This window comes from Agelaius tricolor, unplaced genomic scaffold (genome assembly GCF_023055355.1).
Source record: "Agelaius tricolor isolate 1412-34295 unplaced genomic scaffold, bAgeTri1.0.p SCAF_3, whole genome shotgun sequence".
NCBI lineage: Eukaryota > Metazoa > Chordata > Aves > Passeriformes > Icteridae > Agelaius > Agelaius tricolor.
In genome coordinates, this window is record NW_027269263.1 from 64,378,574 (window position 1) to 64,402,317 (window position 23,744).

At 41.5% G+C, this 23,744-nt stretch overlaps 1 protein-coding gene across 9 annotated transcripts in view; it reads right to left on the minus strand.

Annotated features, from left to right (window-relative positions):
• Nucleotides 1-23,744, minus strand: part of CELF2 (CUGBP Elav-like family member 2) — a 548,688-nt gene that overhangs the window by 238,439 nt on the left and 286,505 nt on the right. For 2 of the 9 annotated variants that reach the window (XM_071424127.1, XM_071424125.1), the window contains exon 1: nt 5,613-5,930. The exons of 2 other annotated variants lie outside the window; for them this stretch is intronic. In XM_071424127.1, coding sequence (XP_071280228.1) covers nt 5,613-5,686 — 74 coding nt within the window. In that variant the 5' untranslated portion in view covers nt 5,687-5,930. Of the gene's footprint in view, nt 1-5,612; nt 5,945-17,246; nt 17,431-19,618; nt 19,991-23,744 lie in introns of those variants that run through there. 5 more of the 9 variants (XM_071424122.1, XM_071424121.1, XM_071424124.1 and 2 more) reach the window with 5 other exon arrangements.

A 23,744-nucleotide genomic window follows, 5' to 3' on the forward strand; every position in this document is an offset into this window, starting at 1 on the left:
ACACAGTAATTAAGATTTAACAAAACAGAAGCTGCTTTCAGATGTCATTTTGAAGGCCAGATGATCTCCTCTTTATTAATATTATAATTTTAAACTATTGTCAGCTGAATTTTCAAGAATCAAGCTGTGAGCAAAGACAACACACTACTGAAGTGTGTCCTATTTACGTAACCCAGTCTCAATGAAAATGAGAGATTGGTTATAAATCTGTGATACAGAGGATGGAGAACTGCACCACTAAATCTCAAGGTGCTTTATCTGGATGTTAGGAGGGAATTTATACCTTCAGCATCTGCCATTCACCTTTTCTGTTTAACACCATATGGAAGAGCACAACAGCATTTAATGCAACATATTTCTGAAAACCTTTATGAGAAAGCCAGCAGCTTACTGCAAATGAAAAATGAAATCCTGAAGGGAACGCAAGCCTTCTCCTCTCCACAGCCACAGAGAACGCAGGAACGCGTTGGAAAGCAATTAAAGTATGATGATTCTAAAGGGGAATAATTATTTCACAATTACTTGAGAACATTACATTTATTGCTCCAATTAGTTTTTATTTTCCAAATAGGCATTCTTGTTCCTGCATTTTTCTTGTACCTATGAAGGTTTTTCTTGTTCTCCCACTTCTTTGCTAAGGAAAACTGAGCCTGGCTTTCTACATATATTCCCTTTTTTGTGACTTTAGCCTCTGGTTAACCTTGCCCTGCCACCAGTTTGTTTTAATCAAAGGAAATCATGTCAGGAGATGCAACATACTTTGCACCTATACGAACACAGAAAAAATAATGCCCTATAGGAAACAGTGTATGGAAATGAAGAAAAAAGAAAGAAAACCAAAATGTTGCCTTTCCACTTTAGAAGGAAAAAAGTTTTTATTTGCTTAAAGTATAAAACAATGATTTCTGTGTAGAATATTGTCTTGCCCAAGTGTACTCTTTGTATTCCAGGTGCTTTTAAAAATGAAAAGATTTTGTACACCTTTCCCTGTATCGATTTGGTCAAACATTTTTATATTAATCCATGAATTAATCATGAAATTTGAATAGTCCAAATGCTCATAAGATATCAAACATCCTAAAATGCCAATGAAATATTTAGAGTTATCAAAGTTGTTAGAGCAATCATAACTGATGATTAATTTGGATGATGAATACGTGTGGGGGAGGCTTAAAACTTGTGAGATCGTATCATAGGAAGTGAAAGATATATTTAAATATTGATGTGCTGAGAGTTATCGTAGGTTAACTTCTGAATGAGATTCTAGAAAAGATGATGGGGAGAAGGACACCATGAAATTGTAATTGCTTAATAGACATCCAAAGATTTATTTTCCTTTCTGAAGCTCCTTGGCACCACTCAAAAATTTTCTTCTTTTTTTGCTTTGCTTTTCCTCAGTAGTGGCCCAAGGAATATGTCACACAAGTAATTTAAGTAAAAGTCATATTACTTAAAATAAAGCTATTACTGAATCAAAGATAGAATAAAGTGCCAGTATAAGGATGAGACTGTGGTCTTAAAAATGCCTGTCTATTTTCAGTTAGGAAATCATGATTTGATATTCTAGATATAAAAAAGACCAGAGAGTGGAAAAATTATTTTCGACAGGATGTTGAGTTTCCCTCCAGTTAAGTTTAAAAACATAAATTTGTTATGTCCAGGTTTTGCTTTAAAAAAAGTCCTATATTGCAGGTTTACTGCAGAAAATGAAGTTCTGGATTTTAAAATGCAAGCATGTCCTGTGAATGATGACATTTCTCATTTATTAAAGAGCAAGTACAAACAAAAATATCAAAAATTGATCTTCACTGGCTTTTTAATCAGCATATTGCACGTATATCGGATTTTGACTCATTTTTGATTAGAAGAGAAAGAAATTCAAAGGCTTCATATTTTTTCACATTATTGCCCTGTAACCCGTGCAGTTGCACGCACACTGTTGAAGCATAATGCATTTTATTGGCATTATATCCAGCTACCAAAAATTAAAGTAACATTTGAGTTGGTTTCAGTAGTAACAAACACTGATACTCATTTACATGAAAGGTAATCCCAGGCACTGAAATGTGGAACATGGAATGGAAAAATCTTCTGTGATATTGCGGAAATCAACATGAGGGGGGGTTACAACAATGAGTATTTAATCCTCAAAGCAACCACTTCACAATCATCCAGTTGGCATGTACATGTGAGCCAGTGAAATCAGCAAATTACACTGAACTCAGATTTTATAACCTCACTTAGTAACCATTAACCCTCTCCTACCCTGTCCAGATACACACACACATTTCATCTGTATGTTTCACCTACGTGTGTCTCAGTATTTTCCTCAGAAATGCCTCTTCCCCACAGTGCACAACAGCGGTCAAACAATTCCTGATCCTTCCCAGAGCACTCACCAAGCAGGGCTCTTTGCAGGCATTTACCATGGTTAGAGCATCCAGCTTGCCATCTGTCCTCAAAAACAGAAGTTCATGCATTTTTATGCTTCATATCCTAGAGTATCTATTTTCCAATGACATGTCATTAATTAATTTTTACTAGTAAATTGCCATTCAGTCACTAACCAGGTACACTGATGCCATGCATACAGTTTAATTATACACAGTCATGCTCAATGTATCTGATGTTCTATTTTATTCCTGTTTAGCTATATAGTAACAGCAGCAAAATTTGAAAGCAAGCAGCATTTAAGAGTTATTAACATTCTCACAGAAGTAAGAGCATTTTAACTTTGCAATTATCAGACTGGCAGTTGACTTTCACACTAGGTATGCACTGAAAGTTATTCCTTGAAAAATCCCCTTTTTCTCTCTCATTGAAATAATGGATGATTCTGAGAATAAATCCCTTTACAAACATTTTTTTAATGTGCCAAGAAGAAGTGTAAGTGATATTGTATGCTACCAATTTCCCAAAACATCTGATAAGCCGCCGGCGTATTAAAAAAAAAAAATCTAGTTTTGCCAATTTGTGCTGTGAAAGAAATGTTACACGTATATTTTGCTAATTGCCTTGCTCTAAAATAAGCAATTCCTTTCTGCTAAAGAGTGAACTGAGCTGCACGGAATGGCTGGAGCAGATGGCGAGGTTAAAAGTTTTGTGCAGCGTGGTAACTCGGAGCGTGCTCTCGGATGCTCCGCGCCACCCCGCTAACGCTGCTGGCGGCTCGCCGCTCGCCTGGGGGGGCAGCTCAAGGGGAAGGTGCTCGTGTGCCCCTGACCCCTGATGCGTAATCAAACTGCATCCTCGTCAGCACTGATTAGCCCAGAGAGTTGGGGACTTGCAAATAAATATATGTCACCACTTGGCTAAGAAGGACGAGGTAAAGATGGTTTTAAGCAGCGGAATGGCAAGAGTGTTAGAAAGGCAGTGCAGCAAAGCTCTCAAACACAGCATTTAGTTTCAAGACTATTTTTGTTAGAAGCTCCCTGAGTTCATGGCAATTTAGTGTCAATATTAATTTGCATGCACGACACAGGATCCCTTGAAATCATACCATCTCCACAATTAGATCAGCAACAAAGCAAGGTTTGGTTCATACAAGGAAGCACATCACATCACGACCACTGATGATACAGGAGGTAAAGTTTTTTTCCTTCAAGAGATTACTTAGTCACCCCTCCCCCTCAAAAATGCCAACCCTACAAGTGCATTTAACAACTCCATTATCAAACTTCTGCATTTCAAGATCCACTTAGGTGCTGACATTTCTCTAGACTAATTTTTGTATCTTTGGACACACATTAAGCTCTGCGTCTAATGAACACTGACTGTGTTTCAAGCTGTGTTAAGATATATTATGGATGCTTCACAGAGAAAAGGAGTACGAAGAGAGCAATGCAGAAGAAAGAGTTTGACGTGGTACTCCCCCACCTCGAGGGGCAAATTGGAGATAAAGTTATATAAGCTTGAGTGACAACAGGGCATCATCAGCCACAGTTAATAGTGCCTTTGAGCTTGGAGATGTTTGTTAGCAGGATCTTTTCTGACTGCCTGGGAGGACAGCAGGTAGAAAGTCTAATCAAAGCTGAGATGATGAAAAACAAGGGGAAGTTTGGCTGTGGCAGGTGCCTACAGAGGGCTGCAGAGCAAGAGATACCAATGTTCAGCTGCTACTTTGTACCCTAATGGGCAAACCTCTGCGACTTCTCTGCAAAACGGAAGAAATTGACAGCACTTGTACCAAAACCAACTAATGCCAATAAAATCTGTGATTTTACAATGGGAAGAGCAAAACACAGCACAGAACACTTTTGAATCTAAGATCACAAATTTAAGACAAGAGGCAGCATTTACACACTTCGCTGTCCTTCAAGGACTGTAAAAATAGTGTAAGTCACCAAGTAGCTTCCCCCCTGACTCTTGCCCCTCTCCCACACACTCACTAAACCTCAGCTGTCTGAACAACTGGCCACTACTGAATGACTCCATGCAGAACACTGCTGGTGCAAGGGAAAGACATTCCACCTCAGAGAAAGTTTGGTTACCAGTAAAAAAGGCAATAAAAGTCTGAATAGCCTTAGATGGGGGCACAGTATGCAACCTGATTTGTGCAAATTGCAGGTGACACTCTCTGCTGCACATACGGGTTTATTTACACTTGTAACTTAAGTGCTGCCTCAACCAGAACAGCTTCAGTGCAGAGTCAACGCCAAAGCCTCTCGCTTCATTCTAATGTAACTCAAATCACGTTTGCCATCCCGATGAAAGAAGAAAAAGCAACAAAATAAAAGATACTTTGGATACTGTAAAACAATGCAGCACAGTCCTTACACTTCGAATCTTTCAGCAGATGTCTATTTCATCATTTCTAGCTTTTACTTTTTCATACAAAGCTTAGGTTACCTGAAAATACCTGCCAATTCGCAATGCCCAAGAGGATGATAATAGAAACTTTCAAACCGAGATTAACAGAGCAGAGCCGGGCTAGGGGAATACTTCTCCTTCTGAAATTCCAGCATTCAGCTCCTTCCAATACATCTCATCCCCACTTCAACTGCATGTAAAACAACCATCCTCACCCTAATTAACACTCGCCGTACCAGGCAGCTGTCGGGGACGGTATGGGGGGGGGGGGGGGGGGGAACAACAAACCGCCAAATCCTTGCGTTCTGCCAGGTACTCCCAGTGGATGCTTAGCATTTCATCTGAATTTGAAAACTGATGAAAATTTGCGGGGGGTGAGGGGTGGGCATTTTTATTCTGCCGGGAAGGGGTGATAAGACACGGGTGGGTCCGGGCTGGCTGCAGGGGACAGGTGTCTGTGGAGGGCTCCGCTGAGCACGGAGGGGAGAGCGCTCAGCTACGCGCGACCGACGCGCGTTTCTCCACGTTGCATCATCATCATCATCAGCGGCAGCCGAAAGCCCCCCGCGCCCTCCGGCACCGACCTGCGGGACGCTGAGCACCCCGGGAGGGGGCACGGCACGGAGACCACCAAGAGACTTGGGAAAAGGGGGGGGTGGCTCGGGCTACGAGCCCCCCTTGCCCTCCCCGGGAAGGGCGGGCGGTGCGGGAGGGAGCCGGCCGGAGCCGGGGGCTCGGTGCCGGGCGGTACCCGGAGCCGGGGCGGGGTGGGGGGACACGGCGGCAGCCCCGCCGCCACTTACATTCTGTCAGAGACCAGCAAGCGGCCGTCGACCATCATCTCCGGAAGGAAATCCAGCTTGAACGAAGAAGTCATGCTGGGCTCCGGGGGCGCCGCGGCGGTCGGCGGGAGGATGCGGCGGGGCGCGGCGGATCCCACAACTGCGCCGGGCGGCGGAGCGGCAGGCACAGGTGCGGAGGCCTCCCCGCGGCAGCCGCCAGCCCCGGCAGTTGTCACATTTCTCTCCCCCTCTCGGTTTTTTCCGCCAATCCCCTCCGAAATCGACTGCTGAGGCAACTGTCGGTGGAGCGCCAGGTGCTGAGCGGGGAGGCGGAGCCATCTCCCCGCTGCGGCTCCCCGTTAACCCCTGCGCCCCCGCCGCCCCGGGAGAGGCCTATCGCCGCCGCCGGGCCGGGGGCTGCCCTCCCGGGGCTCCGCCGCTCCGCCCGGCCCGGCTCCGGGGGCGGCCCGACCCGCCCGGCGCCTCCGCAGCGCTGCCCGGCCCCGCGGCCGAGCGGGGTGAGCCGAGCCCGGCGGGGCAGCGGCCCCGGGGCGGGCACTGCCCCCTCACACGCCGGGCACGGCTCCCCCCGGCGCGGCCGGAGCCAGCCTGGGGGCACTGGGGATGTTTGGTCGGGGTCTGGGTGCAGGCTCGCTCTCCACTCAAACTCCTGCCATTCAGACCTTGGCAGCGTTTTAAATGCTCAGAGTGATGTTACTGGCTGGCGAGAGAGTGGTAGTAACTCTGTCCTCGCTGATCAGAAAGAGGGATTTGAATAACTAATGACGGCAAATCCTTTCTCGTGGCCGTAACCTCCCAAAAACCCGCTCCCAACCTCGCTGCTCTCAGAGTTGGCCGCACTCGGAAGTGTCACCACCAAGACGCGCACAAAATTCCACACATACAAATAGCTGGAGGCCCCCCCACTCCACGCCACCGCCCCCTGAAAATCTGTATAAATTTTCCTTTCCATCTCCGAGACCTGCTTGCTTCAATACAAAGCCGCTCCAGGCGAAAGAATATTAACATATTTACGAAGATTACTAGGTGATCTGAGCAGTCTAGACAGACAGAACGTTCCTCAACATTGTGTGTGCTTCTCCATCTGAATCTCTCCCTACGTTTTATAATTTGATTTGTTATGGATAATCAACGCTTGCAAAAAGTAGCAAATGCAAATTAAAACCTACTATGCTTAAACTTTTCAAAGAGCATTCTAATATAAAAACTAAATTGACACATTAAAAATGTGTTATCAGTCAGGCCAAGTTTTATTTAAATTTTGACCATTGTTGATTTCATAGGGGAAAAAAAATACAGAATGAGCAAGTTTTTAGAGTTCGGTTTATTGCACTAAGAGACTTTCTAATTTTAAATAGTTAAAAAGGAAGAAAACCCCCTCAGGCTGCTAAAATTTTTGCCTACTTTGCAAGACTAAAGAAAGAAAAGGTTCACTTGGCCCTCAGCATAATCCCCGTAGGACAGCTGCAATCCTGAACAGATATCTATAGTGTTATTAATCTGCTCTGCTCTATATGTTCACATACTGTCCTCGTCACCATGGCACCTAAACATCCCCCTAGAAAGGCACAAAGCAAAGCTGTGGCTCCTCTTTACTGAATTCATGGTGATTCCTTTACGCCACCCATCCATCACAGCGCAGGACTGACTACACAGTGGATAAAAAAATTAAGTGCAAAGTCCAAATGAAAGGAGAAACCAGCACAACTTTCTCCAGCTGGATGCAGCCACCTGGTCTTTGATCTGAGGCCTCCATGGTGGTTAATCCGGCCCAGAGCAGAGTTGGATTAACTTTCAATTTTAAAATCTTGCCACTGCAGAAGGGACAGGTTTTAGCTCGGAAGAAATACGGGCAGCTCAGTGAGGATGAGGATATTCTTTTAACTAAGAAGTCTCCACCCCCACTTCGCCCTGTGCGGCTGGATCTGCACCTCTTCATCACGAGTTTTTTTGGTACATGCTAAATCTAAGGGACTTCAGTCTCACCAGCCTGTCACTTCTAAGGACCACAGTCCCACTGCTGCTGACTGAAAAGTAAATCCACGCTTCGCACAGGATGCAAAGAGGGAGGAGGAGAGAATCACAAATAATTTTGCTTAAAATCTGCATATGGAATAGAGAGATCCTTATAAATTTGCCCCATTATGCAAGGTGTAAGTGCTTAAAAATGCTTCATTAAAACGTATGTTCTTTTGAAATATTTATTTTCCTTTTAATTACATGTGAATTAGCTGGAAGAAGCTGTAGGGAAGCCCTCTTACTGACTTAAGCCTTCTCAGCAGTTTGTTAAATTCTAGCCTCAAATCCCTTGAGGGAATAGTGGATTCAAAGCAGCTTTTAATCATACTATAAGGAGGGTGAAGTAGTATGTAAGTAGGTCATAGAGAAAGCATTACAAGTGCATAGGTTATTGCTTTATTTAACAACTACAGTGTAACACACTTTTCAAAGCACATTTGCTTTTGCCATTTAAAAGTTAGAAGCAGGAACAGGGTCAAATGCAAAAAGGAACCCTTTCCATAAAAGATACTGAGATACGACTCAAGGAGAGCTTAGAGGGAAAAACTGCATTCGAATAATTTGGTTCTCAAACATAAATTATGTAGTGTCTGTGTATGAATTAACTCTCGATGGCAGAGGGTAAGTGGTAAGAAACTAAAAATCCTGATTGTTTCACACACTGTTACATGCTCAGCTCTGTTATTTGTAACATTTATGTCAGATTCTTGACTAGCACATGTGTGCAAAATAGCAAGTTTTATTAAAAATTAAGGGAAAAGTGGAAGCTCTGATGTGTTGCTACAGTACAGAGAGAAATGGGGAGCGAGAGTGGCAAGTGAAACTGCATTTATTTTCACAGCATAAATCAGACAATGGCTCTAAACACTGGCTTAGAGTAGCTGCATTGTTGTTGGCCGCCAATATTAAGCTTTTTCAACGGGTGGAGCATATGGCAGTTTTGAGGGAGGAACCTAGAATTTGGAATCATCAATTCTTGGGCTTTAATCCTATTCCAGCTACAAATGCTGCCTCCTATCCCTCCTCCCCTCATTTCAGAGGCCCAGACCCTGTTTGGCTCGTTGACTCTGTGTCCCTCAGTTTCTCCATCCGTCTGAGCAGGGCAGATAAAGCAGTTCCACCTCACCTTTGCAGATTAGTCACTGTTCAAGAAGCTTTTCAAACACAGAGCTACATACAATTTCTCCAAGCAACTCAACCTTTGAAAATTGCACACCCCTTCAGAGAAAAAAAACCAAAAAGAAACTACAAAAAGTTCAGCTGCAGAAGGCCAGGATTGAGCGGGTGACTTGGGTGTATGAGCTCACTCTGACATCACTGCCTGTGGCTTCTTCAGTGAGTGACAAAGACAGCAGACATCCCCTTCCTTTCCAGACCCCAGAGCCAAATCCAACGTGTAACTCACATCACATCCCCCCTCCAGACCCCCTCCTCACCCTATAATTAATTGCCATTCTTCTAATCAATTTGCCCCCAAGTTTTGGGCCAAGGAAATGCTACCGTTGGAAGCACTTCAAGGGAAAGTTTCTGAATGACTTCACTCTCTCCCAAGCCTGCAAGGCAGTATGAAGAGAGTTCAAATCCTCTGCTTTATTCCCCCCTAAGCCAATGAACATGCTTGGGATTCAGCTTATCTCTGGCATCAAAGCAAGTTTCTAACAGAGGCAGCAGAAGCAGAGCTCAGTGGCGGGCGGTGTAAATTTGGAGCGGGCTCGAATGACTCCAGTGGAATCACTCAGGATCTTCCACTAATGCGAGGGGGAGCAGGAATCTGGTCCAGCTGGAGTTGGTGAATGCAAACGAGGTGGTTGCTGTCTTCCACAAAGAAATAACCTTCCAGGCAAGCCATGGAAGCCTGGAAGTAGTGGTGTGACTAAGAGCAGGCAGTGCAGCATTTTGGTTTGTGTAATGGGATGTGAGCCTACCTCCCTATAAGGAAGGGAGCCCTTATATCAGCCTAAATCTTAGGAGCAGACTTCTGGAGGGGCAAGAAGGGGAGGGGGCCTGAAGAAACAGCAAAGCAAAGCACACGAACACTTGGGCAGGACTACAGAATGGTGTAAAAATCATTAACAATTAGAGCAAAAAGTAGTGCATTTCCTTGAATGGTAAAAAGTAATGGGTGCAATTCTACACCATTTTACCATTTGTGATTACCTGGAATAAAACTGTCTTTGTCAGTTATGTCTAATATTGGAATAAAAAATTGAATTATGGAACCGTAACCTTTCAGTAGGGATTTTGTATTTACAAAACCAAACACAAAACAGTCTTCCACTCATTTTGAGGAATAAAATAACTTGCATAAAACTGCAATCCTTTTAAAAAGAAAATGAAAATATTGGTTAAAGCTGATCAATGAATTTTAAGTATTTAAAATAGTGCTTGTGAGGCTCCCTCCGCTTCCGTAGGCTACTGTAGCTCATCAGTAATCTTCAGAAATAAACGTCATTTAAAATTAGTCCTGTGAAAAGGTCCCTCAAATTAAGCATTTCTAGAGCTTTCACTTGAAGCGCATTGATATTATGTAAACTTGGTTGCTATAGTAAAACTTCCCACTCACTTCTCTTTTTTTTTTCCCTTCCTATTTTATACCAGTGATGAGGTGATTTCATCCCACTGTGGGTAAAGGGCCTTTGTTCCCTTTTGTGGGTAATAACTCAATCTTTCCTAAAACAATTAGGCAACAAATCACGGCACGGGGCAGATACTACATGGAATGGAGGGTTTTTTGGAAAGGCCTTTAATTTAGAGGGACACTCTCCTCTTTGAACAGCACCAACTACATGGCACAGTCAATCATCATCCTCAGGTCCAATCCAACCTCTGCTCCAGCTGGGCTGTTCCTGAGCTCAGCACTACATTTGGAGAATACTGAAGGAAAGCAGAAACAAGCAAATTTTTGCAAGACCAAGTCTTCCTGTCCTGTTGTTTATTTGCAGTCCTATTGAAGAGCATCACTATTGATCCACAGGTGTTACCTTTGTGTTAGTGCCTTGTGCATATAGACACAAGACCCAAGCTTTTGTCAACCCAGTCTTAACTTGACTTGGTAACAGACATTATTATTTTCATTTTTCTTTTTTTTTTCTAATGGACTACCTTATCTTCTCACCTGCTAACTATCAACAACTACTGCCCAAAAAGGAGAAAAACTGGGGTACTGCAAGCGCTGGGCAGACTTGACTTCTTACTAGAGAGCAGACATGTTATTTATGGTAAAAAAAGACACCTTTCCAAAGAGGGAAGAGGGAACTGAATATTCTTGGATTTGGCTATTATATTATTTTCATGTGAAAACCTATAATTTAGGACAGGAGAAATCACACATCTGGTTCTCTTGTCTGTGTTGCTCCATCCTCACAATATGCAATAGCCTCACCTGTTCCTTCAAAGAGCAGAGGAAAAATCCCACTGTAAAAAAACCCTTCCTCCCTGCCATCTACACCCACAGGAGACACAAAAATCTCTCTGATTTTATATAAATTTGAGTTTTCTGGAGAGTTTTGCCATTCTGGAGAGGCTGGTTATTGGGAAAGAGGCGGGATGAGGGAAGTAGATGATGAGGATGGCCTGGATCAGGAGGTGACGCTGGAGGGCATCTCCAACTGCAAACACCATGGGCAAAGTTAAGTGTGAAGTTCTAATGTGGCATCAGCAAAGAAAGAATGTGGGTAAGGGACATCAAAGGAGACAAGAAGCCAAAAGGAGACTTATTTTTATAAACAAAATGTGAAGACATCTGATCTGAGAGGTTTATTACAATATCTGCATTAACCTACTGCACTCCACTTCTAGCAGCAAGATCCTTAGGAGCTTAACCTTCATCCTCACTTCTACCACGTGTCTTTCTTTCTTTCACACTGCAAATGATTGGATTTCACCTTAAACACAAATTGTGGCATCTTTAAGGTAGGAAATTTCACAGGTCTCCTTTTTTCATTTGTTCATGAAGTGCCTAGCATACATGTCAATCCTCAAAAACAACAATCACCCTGAAAAGATAGCAAAGTAGCTATCTTTGTTTCACAGACAGAAACCATTTAATATCAGACATGAAGGACACAAAGAAAAGGCTCCTGCAGTAACTACAAGGCATTTGGATGGACAGAAAACTGCACCATGCCTGGTTTTAGTAGTTTGGGTGTTTTCCTCCTTAAATTAACAGTGTAAGAATTGCCATATAAGGCAGATCAAAAGGTCCACCTAGCCCATGACCCTGACTCTGATAAGGGATGTAAAGAGAAAAAGCATGAATATGGCAGGTGATCCTTCACACCTTCCAGCAGCTGGTGGCAGAGGGACTTCCTAGAGTCAAGAATGGCATCTGAACCAAGATGTTTAACAAGCTCAAGTCACTGATTCAGTTTTCCCACTAATTCTCTGTCTGAAAGGAACATTGATGAAGTCACATATTTATTTTTCCCAGAGATACCTGTTAATTGTGCTGTTCTTAATTTCAGGGATTTGGGGGTCAGCACAACAAAGAAGAACACTGATTTTCTTTTCTGAACCAAATCATTTAACCAAACTTAGTGTTTAACATACAGTGTTTCACTTTGAAAGGTCACAATAGTTCATCAGCAACTTTTAAAGAAAAACTCAACCCCTTGATACAAAAACTTTGGAAGGGACGAGTGCTGGAACCATGAGGTTCCTGGGGCAGGCATCTAGTTAGGCATTGTTTTGTGAGAAAGGCTCTTTAGGAAAAATTTTGGTCACTTTGGATTGCTTTATTAAGGGGTGGGGGTTAACTGAGTTTAATGTATGTTCATCAGCCGTGCACAGACAAATCTCCATATGATTCATTGGAGCAGCACTGCAGAACACCTGGTGTTGCCAATGCAGTTCTGTTAGTGTTTTGTTATTTTTAAAGGGGGTTATATAACTCTCTCATTAAAATTAAATGTGGGCTGAAATGATGCAGGCAAATTCTCAAGCTTCAGAGTGAGCTTCTTCCTCACAGTTTAGCAGAAGATAAATCTTTTTTAGGCAGAAGAGAAGGAAAATGAAATCAAGAGGTTGTAGCATTGAATTTAGAGTCTCTAAAATTTTAAGTTTTCTGATAACTCTGTTTCTTTTCTAGAAGCCCTCAATCCCTCAGATGCTGACCTGCAGTTTCCAGGGAGGGCAGGTGCTGGATTTGAATCTTAATTTCACTCTGTAGCACAGCCATCCTATCATCCACAGGTATCTGCATGCGCAAGGTTCAATTTCCAGATGATCTGTGTTTGATTACCATTACTTTCCCCTCCTCTATTTGTAATTTTCCCTGTCCTCTCTCTGATTTTCTAGATTTTTTTTTTCCCTCTTCCTCAAACTCTCTGCTCTCTCTTGCTCCTGGTGACAGACTGTTGTCTGGCATCCTCAAAGGCTGCTCTTGAGGATGACCTGCTGATTTGCTGCCATGGGAACTCCCGAGCAAGGACAGCATTTACCCCTCACACACCGAAGGGCACAAGCAACAGTTCCCTGTGTTGCCCTTCTCACTGGTTAAAGTTTGCCCTCCTCTCTTTCACAAGGGGCATTGGAAAGCTGTGCCTTAAATAACCAGAGTGTAGCAGCCTCTGCAGTGTCCAGCAGCAGCTGAATTATTTGGAGGAAGGTGGAAAAGTCTAATAACTGATGTTAATATGCAAACTGCTTTTCAAAACTAGTGGAGAAAAAGCTTGGGCAGCAAAGCATGAGAGTTGAGGAAAAACCCTCTCCCATATAATGGCAAAAAGCATTGTAAGTGCTTTATTATCATATAACTGCTGGTTTTAAAACTTCCTGTGCAATTTTATTGGTAATCTTATTTCTTTGAATCAGAGAGAGTTAACTTAAAAATAGGTTGTTTTACCCGAATAAGGGATGCAGGGTAACATCAGCACACTGAGTATGCTACATGGAGAGATAACCAAGTAGTTGTCTCCATTCCCCCACCCCCGAACATAATTTTTGGGTGTTTTAATTGAAATGGAAGGATCATTTTTACTTGGCTGCATTTTACAGGGCAGCTTGTGATCCACGCTGTGTCAGCCTTGTCAGTGCACTGGCAGATCTACAGCCCCACGGTGCTTTCCTGCAAGCACAGGCTCATAGCAGCCTAATCCAGTAACGTGGGCTTAATGCACAATATAATTTCACCAACCACCTAGAAAGTGAGTGCAAATCTGGGAGTCGGTGCTTTCCAGAAATGTCATTTTAGTCATTAGTTTAGAAATGCTGAAGATGGATCTGACTGATATTAGCCCAAGGAATGGTCACTGATCCTTATACTATCAGAGAAAATAAAGTTGTGCGTGAGAAGAGCTGAAATCCTTTTTACATCCTGCTCGAGCTGATTACTAGTTATGCTATCTCAGTCTCAAGACTGAAGTGAGAGATGGGAACATTAGAGTCCAGATCAAGATTTACAGAAAATTTGTGAGAATTCCTGACCATTTCCATCCAATAAAGATAGTTAACCTTCAGTGCATCATTAACTTGCTGAGAACAGTACTAAAGCGACTTTAATTGACACATTTGCTTCTGCTGCAGGGTGAAATAACACAGAAGCAATACAAAACGTAAAATAATAATAATAAAAAAAAAGCTTTTTGTCACAGCAAGAATGTTAGAGGGGGGAAAACAAAAAAAAATCCAGTTTTTATTTCCTCTGTGTGGATGCCAGCAGTCTTGTTTCATAAACTCCAGTGATTCATCACCATCCCAGGCAGCCAATCATTCTGCAGGTCAAGTAGAAATGGGCTGTAGAGCCAGCAACTCCTGCTGCCCTGATAATGCATGTCATTCCAGGCATGGCGACATGCTTTCTCAACAACTGCCATTTTCAGTTACCTTTTCTATGGCTGACATACAAGTAAATGTGTTGGAAGCAGTAAAACAGTCATAGGAAAAACAGTTGCAAAGATAAATAGCACTTGCACGTGATAATCTCTAATGTCATTAGAAAGGAAAGAAGGATGTGTTTTGAAATAGGATTTCTCTCCTCTGAAAGCATCATTTGACTTGGGGGGTTTATATATGTGTGTGAATGAGAGGGGGGGTTTCTGTAAGTTGTTTTTTTTTTTCTTGAATTAATATCCAGATATTTGTCTTGGTTAAGAGGTACAACTAGAGGAAAAGGAAAAAAAAAAAAAACAAAACCCGACAACAACAAAAACCAATGCAAAACCCAAACACCCAGCATTAAATAAAAAATCTGCTAGCAAGTCACTTGTGGAAAAGGTTTTGTACAGCTGGATTTTGTTTGAATTCAGTAATGCTCACTTTAAGAAACACAACTGTTCTAATTGAGGGAAAAGAAAAGGATTTTCTTCAGTCATTTCTTTTCAGGCTTTATTCCTTGTCATCTAACTTAAATTTCATGAACTCCTTTTTCAATAACTGTCCTCTGAATCATATGTAGTTGAATACTGTTTTGCAGATGGAAACTGAGTGGGAGTTTTAAGAGCACAGGATTATAGAAATACACAACATCAATGAAAAATGTTTAAACTTAAGTGCACACATGTATGCGTGCACACATATATATGTGTATTAGTAACACAGCATGTGTAATTTATGTACATGTACCATGTGAAGTCCCTGTGCCTGAACACAAATGGAGGAAAAAAAAAATGTTCCAAATAACAGTGCTGGAACCAGATTTCAAATGCATAAGATTATCCATATTAATTTATGGTAATCTACAAATGAATGCAGCAGAGACAGTACAAGTTATCCAAAATGGTACTTGCATTTATTGAGAGACGACCACAAAATATCTTCACGACAGATTTAGTTGCATCTTCTAATACCCCCTGAATTAATATAATGCAAAATACAAAGTACAAGCTATGTTTCCCCTTTGGAATGACTGGCTCTTGAAATGCCAAAGGAAAGCCAAATGTTTCTCTCCACACAAAGTCCTCCTAGACATCTTGCTTTCAGATTTCATCAACTTAGGTGTTTTCAGGGCTGTAAGCAGTGAACTTTCCATCAGCGGCATCTTCAGCTAATTAACCCTCCTGATTACAATAATTAGTATTGATTCACTCCTGAATGACTTCTTAAGTATTCAAGCACAATCTACACTTGCAGTAAAACTTCTAGATATGAATATTAATTGAACACTTGCTTTGTTTTTCAGCCCCAAAGGTATAGTTTGCAATCTTATATAGAATAGAATCATAGAATGGTTTGGGTTGAAAGGGACCTTTAAAGGTCATCTACTTCCAACTCCCATGCCACGAACAGGGACAGCTTCAAGTAGATCAGGTTGCTCAGAGCCGTGTCCAGCTTGACTGTGAATGTTTCCAGGGATGGGGCAGTCACCACCCCTCTGTGCAACCTGTTCCAGTGTTTCACCAGCCTCATTGTGAAAAATTTTCCCCTTATGTCTAGCCTGAATCAACACTATTTTCATTTAAAGCCACAATCCCATGTCCCATTGCAACAGGCCCTGCTAAAAAAAATCTTTCCTATAAGCCCCCTTTAGGTACTGAAAGAATGCTCCAACATCTCCCTGGATCCTTCCCTTCTCCAGGCTGGACAACCACAAGTCTTTCAGCCTGTCTCCTTAGAGGGGGTGTTCCAGTCTGACTGTTTTTGTGGCCCTCCTCTGGATCCAATCCAACAGTTCCATGTTGAGGACTTGTTGAGGACTCCAGACTTGGAAAAGATGCTGCAGGTGGAATCTCATGAGGGCGTGGTAGATGGAGGGAATCACCCTCCCTCAACCTGCTGGCCACCCTTCTCCTGCTGCAGCCCAGAACACAATTGGCTTCCTGGGCTGTGAGTGCACATTGCCAGCTCACATCCAGCTTTTCACCCCCAAGTATTTATCTGCAGGCAGATCTCAGTCCCTTCATACTTAAATTTCCTGACAGAACCGTGTCAGTGTCATCTGCTCTTAACAAAGAAAATATTAGCATGTTGATGATTGTGGCTCATGAATGTGAAAGTAATTAAATAAATAAATACACACAAAGACTCCAGGCTAATAAATGAATATAATTCAATTCCATTTCCCTATGGAAGCATGGAAAGCCACGTCCCAGGCTAAGATCTGCCGTGCTCTTTCTCTAACAGGTAAGACTGAAGGTGTTCATGTTTTGACATTACACCTGGTCATTGCAAGAACAAATAACAACTCACGTAGAGTCTGAATTACCTCTCTTAGCTCTGTTGTGGAAACAGATGTTGCCAAGTTTGACAACTGCAAGGCACCACATTGTTTTGTGAATGGGTGAGATTCAAAACAGGCAGCACTGAGGACACCTCCGATGCTCAGGCATAAGATCTCTAAACCTATGTAGTCTTTCAAAAGCCATTACTTTCCTTAAACATGCTAAGAAATTACTTGTGCTACAGCTTTGCTTCACCTTCTTTGATGTTAATAATAATTGTTATGGCTCAGAAAGCAATATTTCAGTAAATATGCATAGAAAGATTTTTTTTTAGTAGGATTCACACAAACTAATTCAAAAATCAGTCTTTGATGTGAATGCAATGTCAGAAAATACCCTTGGAAAAACACAAAGTAATTTTCAATCCAAGACCAAAAAAAAAAAAAATCATTGTATATGTATTTTATGCAACATTTTATCCAAAAACATAGAAACTACAGTAAGTTTGGTAGGAACTCACCTGTGAGCAGAGAGCTTAGGAAACAGTTATAGTATTGAATAGTCCTTAAAAGTGGTGGTTGGTTTTTCTGCCCAGGTGTCTGTTGGTGCCTGCTACAGAAGTGGCATTCACGCAGCTCTGGGCTATCCCTGAAGGGGCATTTCCACATAACTGAGAGTGGGGGACTCACGTTATTGCCACTCACAAAGGGCAGTAGCTGCTAGAAAGCTCAGGCTGCTGCAACATGACATGGTAGAAAAATAACTTTATAAAAACATGCCGCTGTTTCCACCCTGCAGTTCAGGCAGAGCAGAGTGGTTGGGAATGAGTTAATGTTTGTCTTGAAAGAAGTTCTCCCAAGGAAGTGAATTATGTCATGGTCCCATAATATTAAACACTATCCTTGCTTTCTTCATGTTTATGCACAACACACAGCATGCAAGCACCTGATAATCCATAACCTCTTGGCTTCTCAAGAAGTATTTCATGTGATGTTACCTTTTTGTTCACATAAACTCTTTGCTATTGGTTTGCACCATCTCAAGACTCGAGGGAAGAAGATACAATAACAAAATAAAAGCAAAACAGCATAGCAAGTATGTCAGTCTCCCCACCAAATATTTTTGTGTTGAAATGCATGCTTTAGAGGGCTCTGACTGCTACCGATAAATCCTCAATGTCTTTTTGTTTTAATTAAGGGGTCCAAGAGACCCCTCAACCCATATAAATCATCCACTAGAGTCCAGTTTTTAAAAAAAGAACAAAATCTCTATTAATTGATCAAAGCAAAAACCAGAAGCCACTGATAAATAAATCTTTTCTCTTACAAAATCATTAAACTTATTGCTAAAAGCAATACATTTACTTAACATGTAAAGTATTTAAAGACTTGAAACAGTTTAAGAAACTCCACAGAGTAATGGCAATTCATTTTATTTAAGACATAAGCTGCTGTCCAAGTAGTAACTCAAAATTTTTCAAAAGCTTTGTAACAATTTTTTCTCACAATGCATAAGGTTCATTTTTCCAAATTCAAACCCAAAATTGTTAACTGTTTTAATGCTAAACGATGGTTCTTGAAACAGAAAGATAATTTAGGAAATGTCATCTCAATAATTTTTTTGATTAGGGGATAGGAATCATTCAGGTAAATTATTCTGTCTGACCTTAAAAATTCTAATGTATAAAATGTAATAAAAATGGAAAGTCACATGGGCTCCTACTCTGAGATCTGATTTATCATTTTTATTGCATTTTCATTACCTAAACAAAATTAGAAACAGTATCTTCAAAACAGCAGTTAAAGTTGATACGATCGGGCATAAAATCAAGCAAGGGCAGATTTGGCAAGTATGTATTTCCCAGATTGACAGCAGTATTGTAAGCTTTCAGAATCAATAAGTTTTCTCACCACAGTTAAAGGAGAGGTTAGTAATAAATCTGCAACTTAATGCAATAGCCATAATTGTAAGATACAAGCCTCCCCCTCCCTGCACTATTAGCAGCAGATATCAACTGAAATAACCACCACAAAACAGGCAACGCACTTTAAATTCTACTGTAAACACAAAAAGATTATGGGAAATGAAAAAAGGGCTGAGAAAAGGAAAGGAAAAAAACCCCAAAACAACCCAAACCACCCCATCGCCAGACATACATTAAGCTAGTTTGACAACACCATTGTTCAGCTGTCCCATTGTCAGACCAAAAGATGTATTCAATGCTACAATGTCTGCTAGCAAATAAACAAAAGACTACATTTTTCAAAGCGGGGTGCCAATTCCAGCATAATTCTGTGTGTGAGTGTGCGTGTGTGCGTGTCTGCGTGTTGTGTGTCTCTGAAAAGAGTAGTCGATGCTGGCCTCCCGCTAAACCTGGGAGCATTATTAGAGAATAGATGTGTAACCCCACATTACAGGAGTATTTAGGTATTTTTAAAACATCTTCGAGCGGTAGAGACTAGGTAAAGCATTAGAAACTATTTACATAGGCTAAGTGAAAATTAAAGTGGTATTTAGGGCACTAGCTCTAATATGGAGTCTCCCCGAGCTTTTTCCATGCTTATTCCATGCCCAGTGCATAATAATGAAGCAGGCAGAAATATTGCAAAGGAGGTGATAAAAGAAATACCGGCTCTCTTTTAGGAAGGGGAAAAAAAAGAAAAAAAAAAAAAGAAAAGATAAATATATTTATTTTTTCCCCTCCCTGCCCTCTCCGTACATTTGTCATTATACATGAAATGTGCGACCCGAACTAGTGGAAAATGCCACTTGCACCCAGCAATGCCTGTCTTTTCCTTTAAATAGGGAAACTACTTAATACACAGCACGGTTATAGTTGCAGCGGGCCCAGGCAACTCGAAAGCACGCGTTAAAACAAAGGAGACAACATACCTTAAAAGCAGCTCCTCATTTCTCATAGTAACAGCGGATTTGGGACAGCGCATGCTTTCTGCACCGATATTCTCAACAAAAGCCAGTTCAGAAGTGCGCTCAAACATCAATGCCACAGTAGCTACTCACTAATGGCTACTCTTTCTCTCTTTCTCTCTCTAGTCAGACGCTGAGTGGTGGAGCAAAGGGGCCCCTGCAGATTCACTAAGCAGAAATAATCCTCTCTGACAAGTTATGTTGTCTGGGCATATTTTACATTAATGCACTGTGCTGCCTATAGGGGTCTTGTTTGCGTTCACTCTAGCCTAGCTGGTGTTAGCTCTCCTAATTACCAGCCAAAAAAAAAAAATTAGCAACATTTCCCCCCCCCACCCCACCCCTCCGCTGTTAAAACAAAAATAATAATATATATATACGTACACATACAAATCTCTATGTATAAAACTGAAGGAAAAGGGGGGGAAATCTATGGGCAAATGAGGAAAAGCTTTCCCCCTCTGGAAGGATGCATGCTTGGTATGGGTCTTTTGTTTGCCCTGTGAACTCAGTGAATACAGTGGCAAAGAGATGCTGTGGCTCGTGAGGCTTGTGCACTTTAAGGGAATTGGGTTAGAGGCTCTTTCTGGGGCTCTGGAGTCGCAGCTGGAGCTTCTGCTCTCTCCCTACTTCCCTTCCCTGTTCAAGGCTGAGTGGCTTTATGGGACCTGCCAGCTCACATCAGAGGGATTGGGGAGTATTAATGCCGGCACCTGGGGATCTTCCTCAAGTTTTCAGTTTTTCCTGGCAATTTTAACCCCCGAAAAACACAAGTCTAAAATCCCTCCAATTTTGACCCCTCCAAAACACAACTCGGTTACCAAGTAACTGAGTTTGCTTTAACCCAGACCCTCACGCCTGGCTTTGGCACAGTTCTCGCAGACGGGGAAGGATGTTGCATTATTCAATGATTTACTCACTTCCTATGCATGAAAGGAACTATAGTGTGACACAGATTTCAGGGAAACAGCCTCTTTGGCCCTATTTGGGAGATCCGCCATGTGATTTGTAGGAGCAGGTTGTGGTCTTCCAAGTTGCCAAGGTAGTCAAAGAGAGGTTTATTTTCACGTGTTGGTTTCAGCTTTTGCTGGGTAAATCTTTGAACTATGCAGGAGGATGGTTGTCTTTTTTCTTTTTTTTTTTTTCCTTTTTTTTCTTTTTTCTTTTTTATTATTTAATTTAATTTTTTTTTTAATGTACATCAGATACTTGAGCAGGTGCTTATTTAGTAGACTGAAAAAGTCAACAAGTCCTTGATGCTCTTTTCAGTCAAAAGCTTTTCTACACCACTGTGGCAGTAAAATGCATCTTAAAAATGACTGTAATTTCCTCTCAGGTCATGTTAACTTAAGGAGGTGCAAAACTCAATAAACACAAATTGTCCAAAATTGACAACTTGTCAAAAAGTCCAGTGTGGCTAAAAATTGATCTGCACTTCAAAATCTGAATTCAACTTTCATGAGCTTTTGGCTGTGTCTGTGGCTGGTCCTAAGCTGTTTTCCTACATTATATACTACGGCCTTAAAATATACTGCTACGAAATTGTGATGCAGTGCTACTGCTGCTAATTCCTTAACAGGAGTTGGTATTTAGGGGCTTGATCTTTAAACCTGAGTCTGGGAATGAAGGCAAAGAGAGAGCAATCACCAGGATAAATACACTGGTAGCAAGATCTTGCCTTTCTGATGGCAGCTGTAAACTTCTATTAAGGTCATAAATTGTTTGCAACAGAAACAATCCTTTTGTTCTACACTTCTCATTGAGCACTGTGAAACCTTGGGATTAGTTTCAGTCACTCTGATATAATATTTGTCAAATGACTAAAAGACAAATTAAAAAACAAACCTGGACATAATCTACTTTTAATGGTGTAGAGAGAAAGCACCTTAGGAAACATAGGTATCATGAAGGACTGCAAGTTAAGGGAAGACGGGTTTCAATTTGCTTCCCTTTTCATCTGCAAAACATGACTGGGATTCAGTTGCTCTTGCAATAAAAAAATAATAAATCATTTTAATGATTAGCAAGTCAAACCAATTCCATGTTAAAATGTCATGCTCCAAGGTCAACTGAGACAACATAGCTTGTACTTCATGCTAAAAATATCTGAACAGTCATGGAAGGCAGCCAGGAAAATACTCAACCAACATGACAAATCCCATACCTCCTGCCCCAAATACTAAATCCATTACTACCATTTCAGGCATGGCCACCAGCACTCCAGATTTCAGCTCCTTTACTGTTCACCTCCAAATGACTTGTGGTGCCCAGCACAGCTCACCATGGTGCCCAGAGCAGTCTCGGGCTGCTGGGGCTGATGTGTGAGCAGCAGCAAATACCAGGGTGTGCTAGAGAGTACACAGCTGAACGGGAAGTGTCAAACAGCCTGATGAACTGCTACAGTTTTCAGAAAATATGGCAAGGATCAGCATCTTAAGACACTACCAGCTGAGGGAACAAAGCTTTCTTTTCAGGCTGGAGCAGAATGGCTCACACAGAGCCCTTTGGTGGGGAATCAATGGGCTTCTGTTGGGCGGCTCCACGCAGTTGCAAGTTCTTGATCATTTCTGCACTTGGAAAGAAGGAGAAGCAGCAGCAACAGGAGATAAAGTGAAGTATTATGGAAGGACTCATCTACAGCCAAAGGAATAAATAAAAAAGAAAAAAAAGAAAAAAGAAAATAAAATCTACAAAGCAGTAACACAGACAGACGAAAAGAACCTACGCTTTCTATCACATGTAATGAAACGTCTGACAGAACAACATCTGTGGAGGGATCACAGCTGCTGAGGATGAGAGGGAATATGAGTATTATTTTTCAATTGTAAGATGTACTAAGCAGGAGTGCCTTTAAAATAATATGGCTGAGGGGAAGATTAAACCAGATGCACAGGGCTATCTGGCTTCTTTCAGGATGAAAGTCCAGCTGTGGGTTTAAATTCAACATTTAATATGAAAATTGATTGTAGATTCATAACTGATATGCATATATTGCAGAATGCTCTACACAAATTGTATACAGTGGAAATTTAATAATTTCATCACCCTGTATTTAATGGAAAGCCAATCCTTCCACGTATGGCTATGAGTTTGCTAAACTAATTGTGTGATGCTACAAATCCTTGAAAGGCAATAGGAATAACTGTCATTTACACAAGCAAAATGATCAAAACTTCAGAGGTAAACCAGTAACAATGACTAATTTATGCCAATTAAAAGTGTTCCTTCTGCTCTCTACTTCTAGTTGAAATTATTTCTTGACCATTCCATTTGGTCAAGGAATACTGGTTTACAGTATTTTAAAAGTATTCAGAAGCCCAAAATATAGTGGTGTTTTCCTACAAAATAAAAGTCTTTCTACCAGCCAAGAGATGGACTAGATTTCATGACAAAGAAATGGTGGACAAATGTTCAGGACAATGGACCAAAAATCATGACTGCAATCATGAGAGGAATAGAAAGCTTTGATTCATGTCCCCATTTTACCAAGTGTCCCTGTGTCAGATCTCATGCAAACCAATTAACCTCTTGCTCACATCTCCATCTTTAAAATGAAAAAAGCCAATAAACTCCAGAGCAGTGTGACCATAACACAGAACACTGCAAGATGTATAAATCAGTGCTTTATTGTGGCTTGCACAAACATTTAAAATACTTCTCCTCACAAGAGGCACTTGCAGTCTAAGTCAGTTATCTGCTGTTCTGTGCAGTTATTTAGGCTCAAATCACATTTGCTTTGTATAGGTGTGGAAAGCTACACTTTAATCTGATAGCATTTTACTGTTTCAGGTGGTTAAATCCCACCTTTGAAGCTGAGCAATTAGTCTAAGCTAGTCATCTAGGGTTTCTCTATTGTCACTGTGGGGAGATTAGTTATACTAAAGAGCATTACCACATCTCTCCATTGACTACAAAGGGATTAGATCCCTAAATTTCAAATGCATATATCAGGCAAGAGGAATCCCACCGAAGTGCCTAAAGCAAAGGTGAGAATTCCCATGTTCCTGTTTCAGCATCACCAGCACGTGTCCATCCCTGTGCTCCACAGCACTACCCAGCCCTGGACACCCTGGGTCCTCAGGAGAGGAAT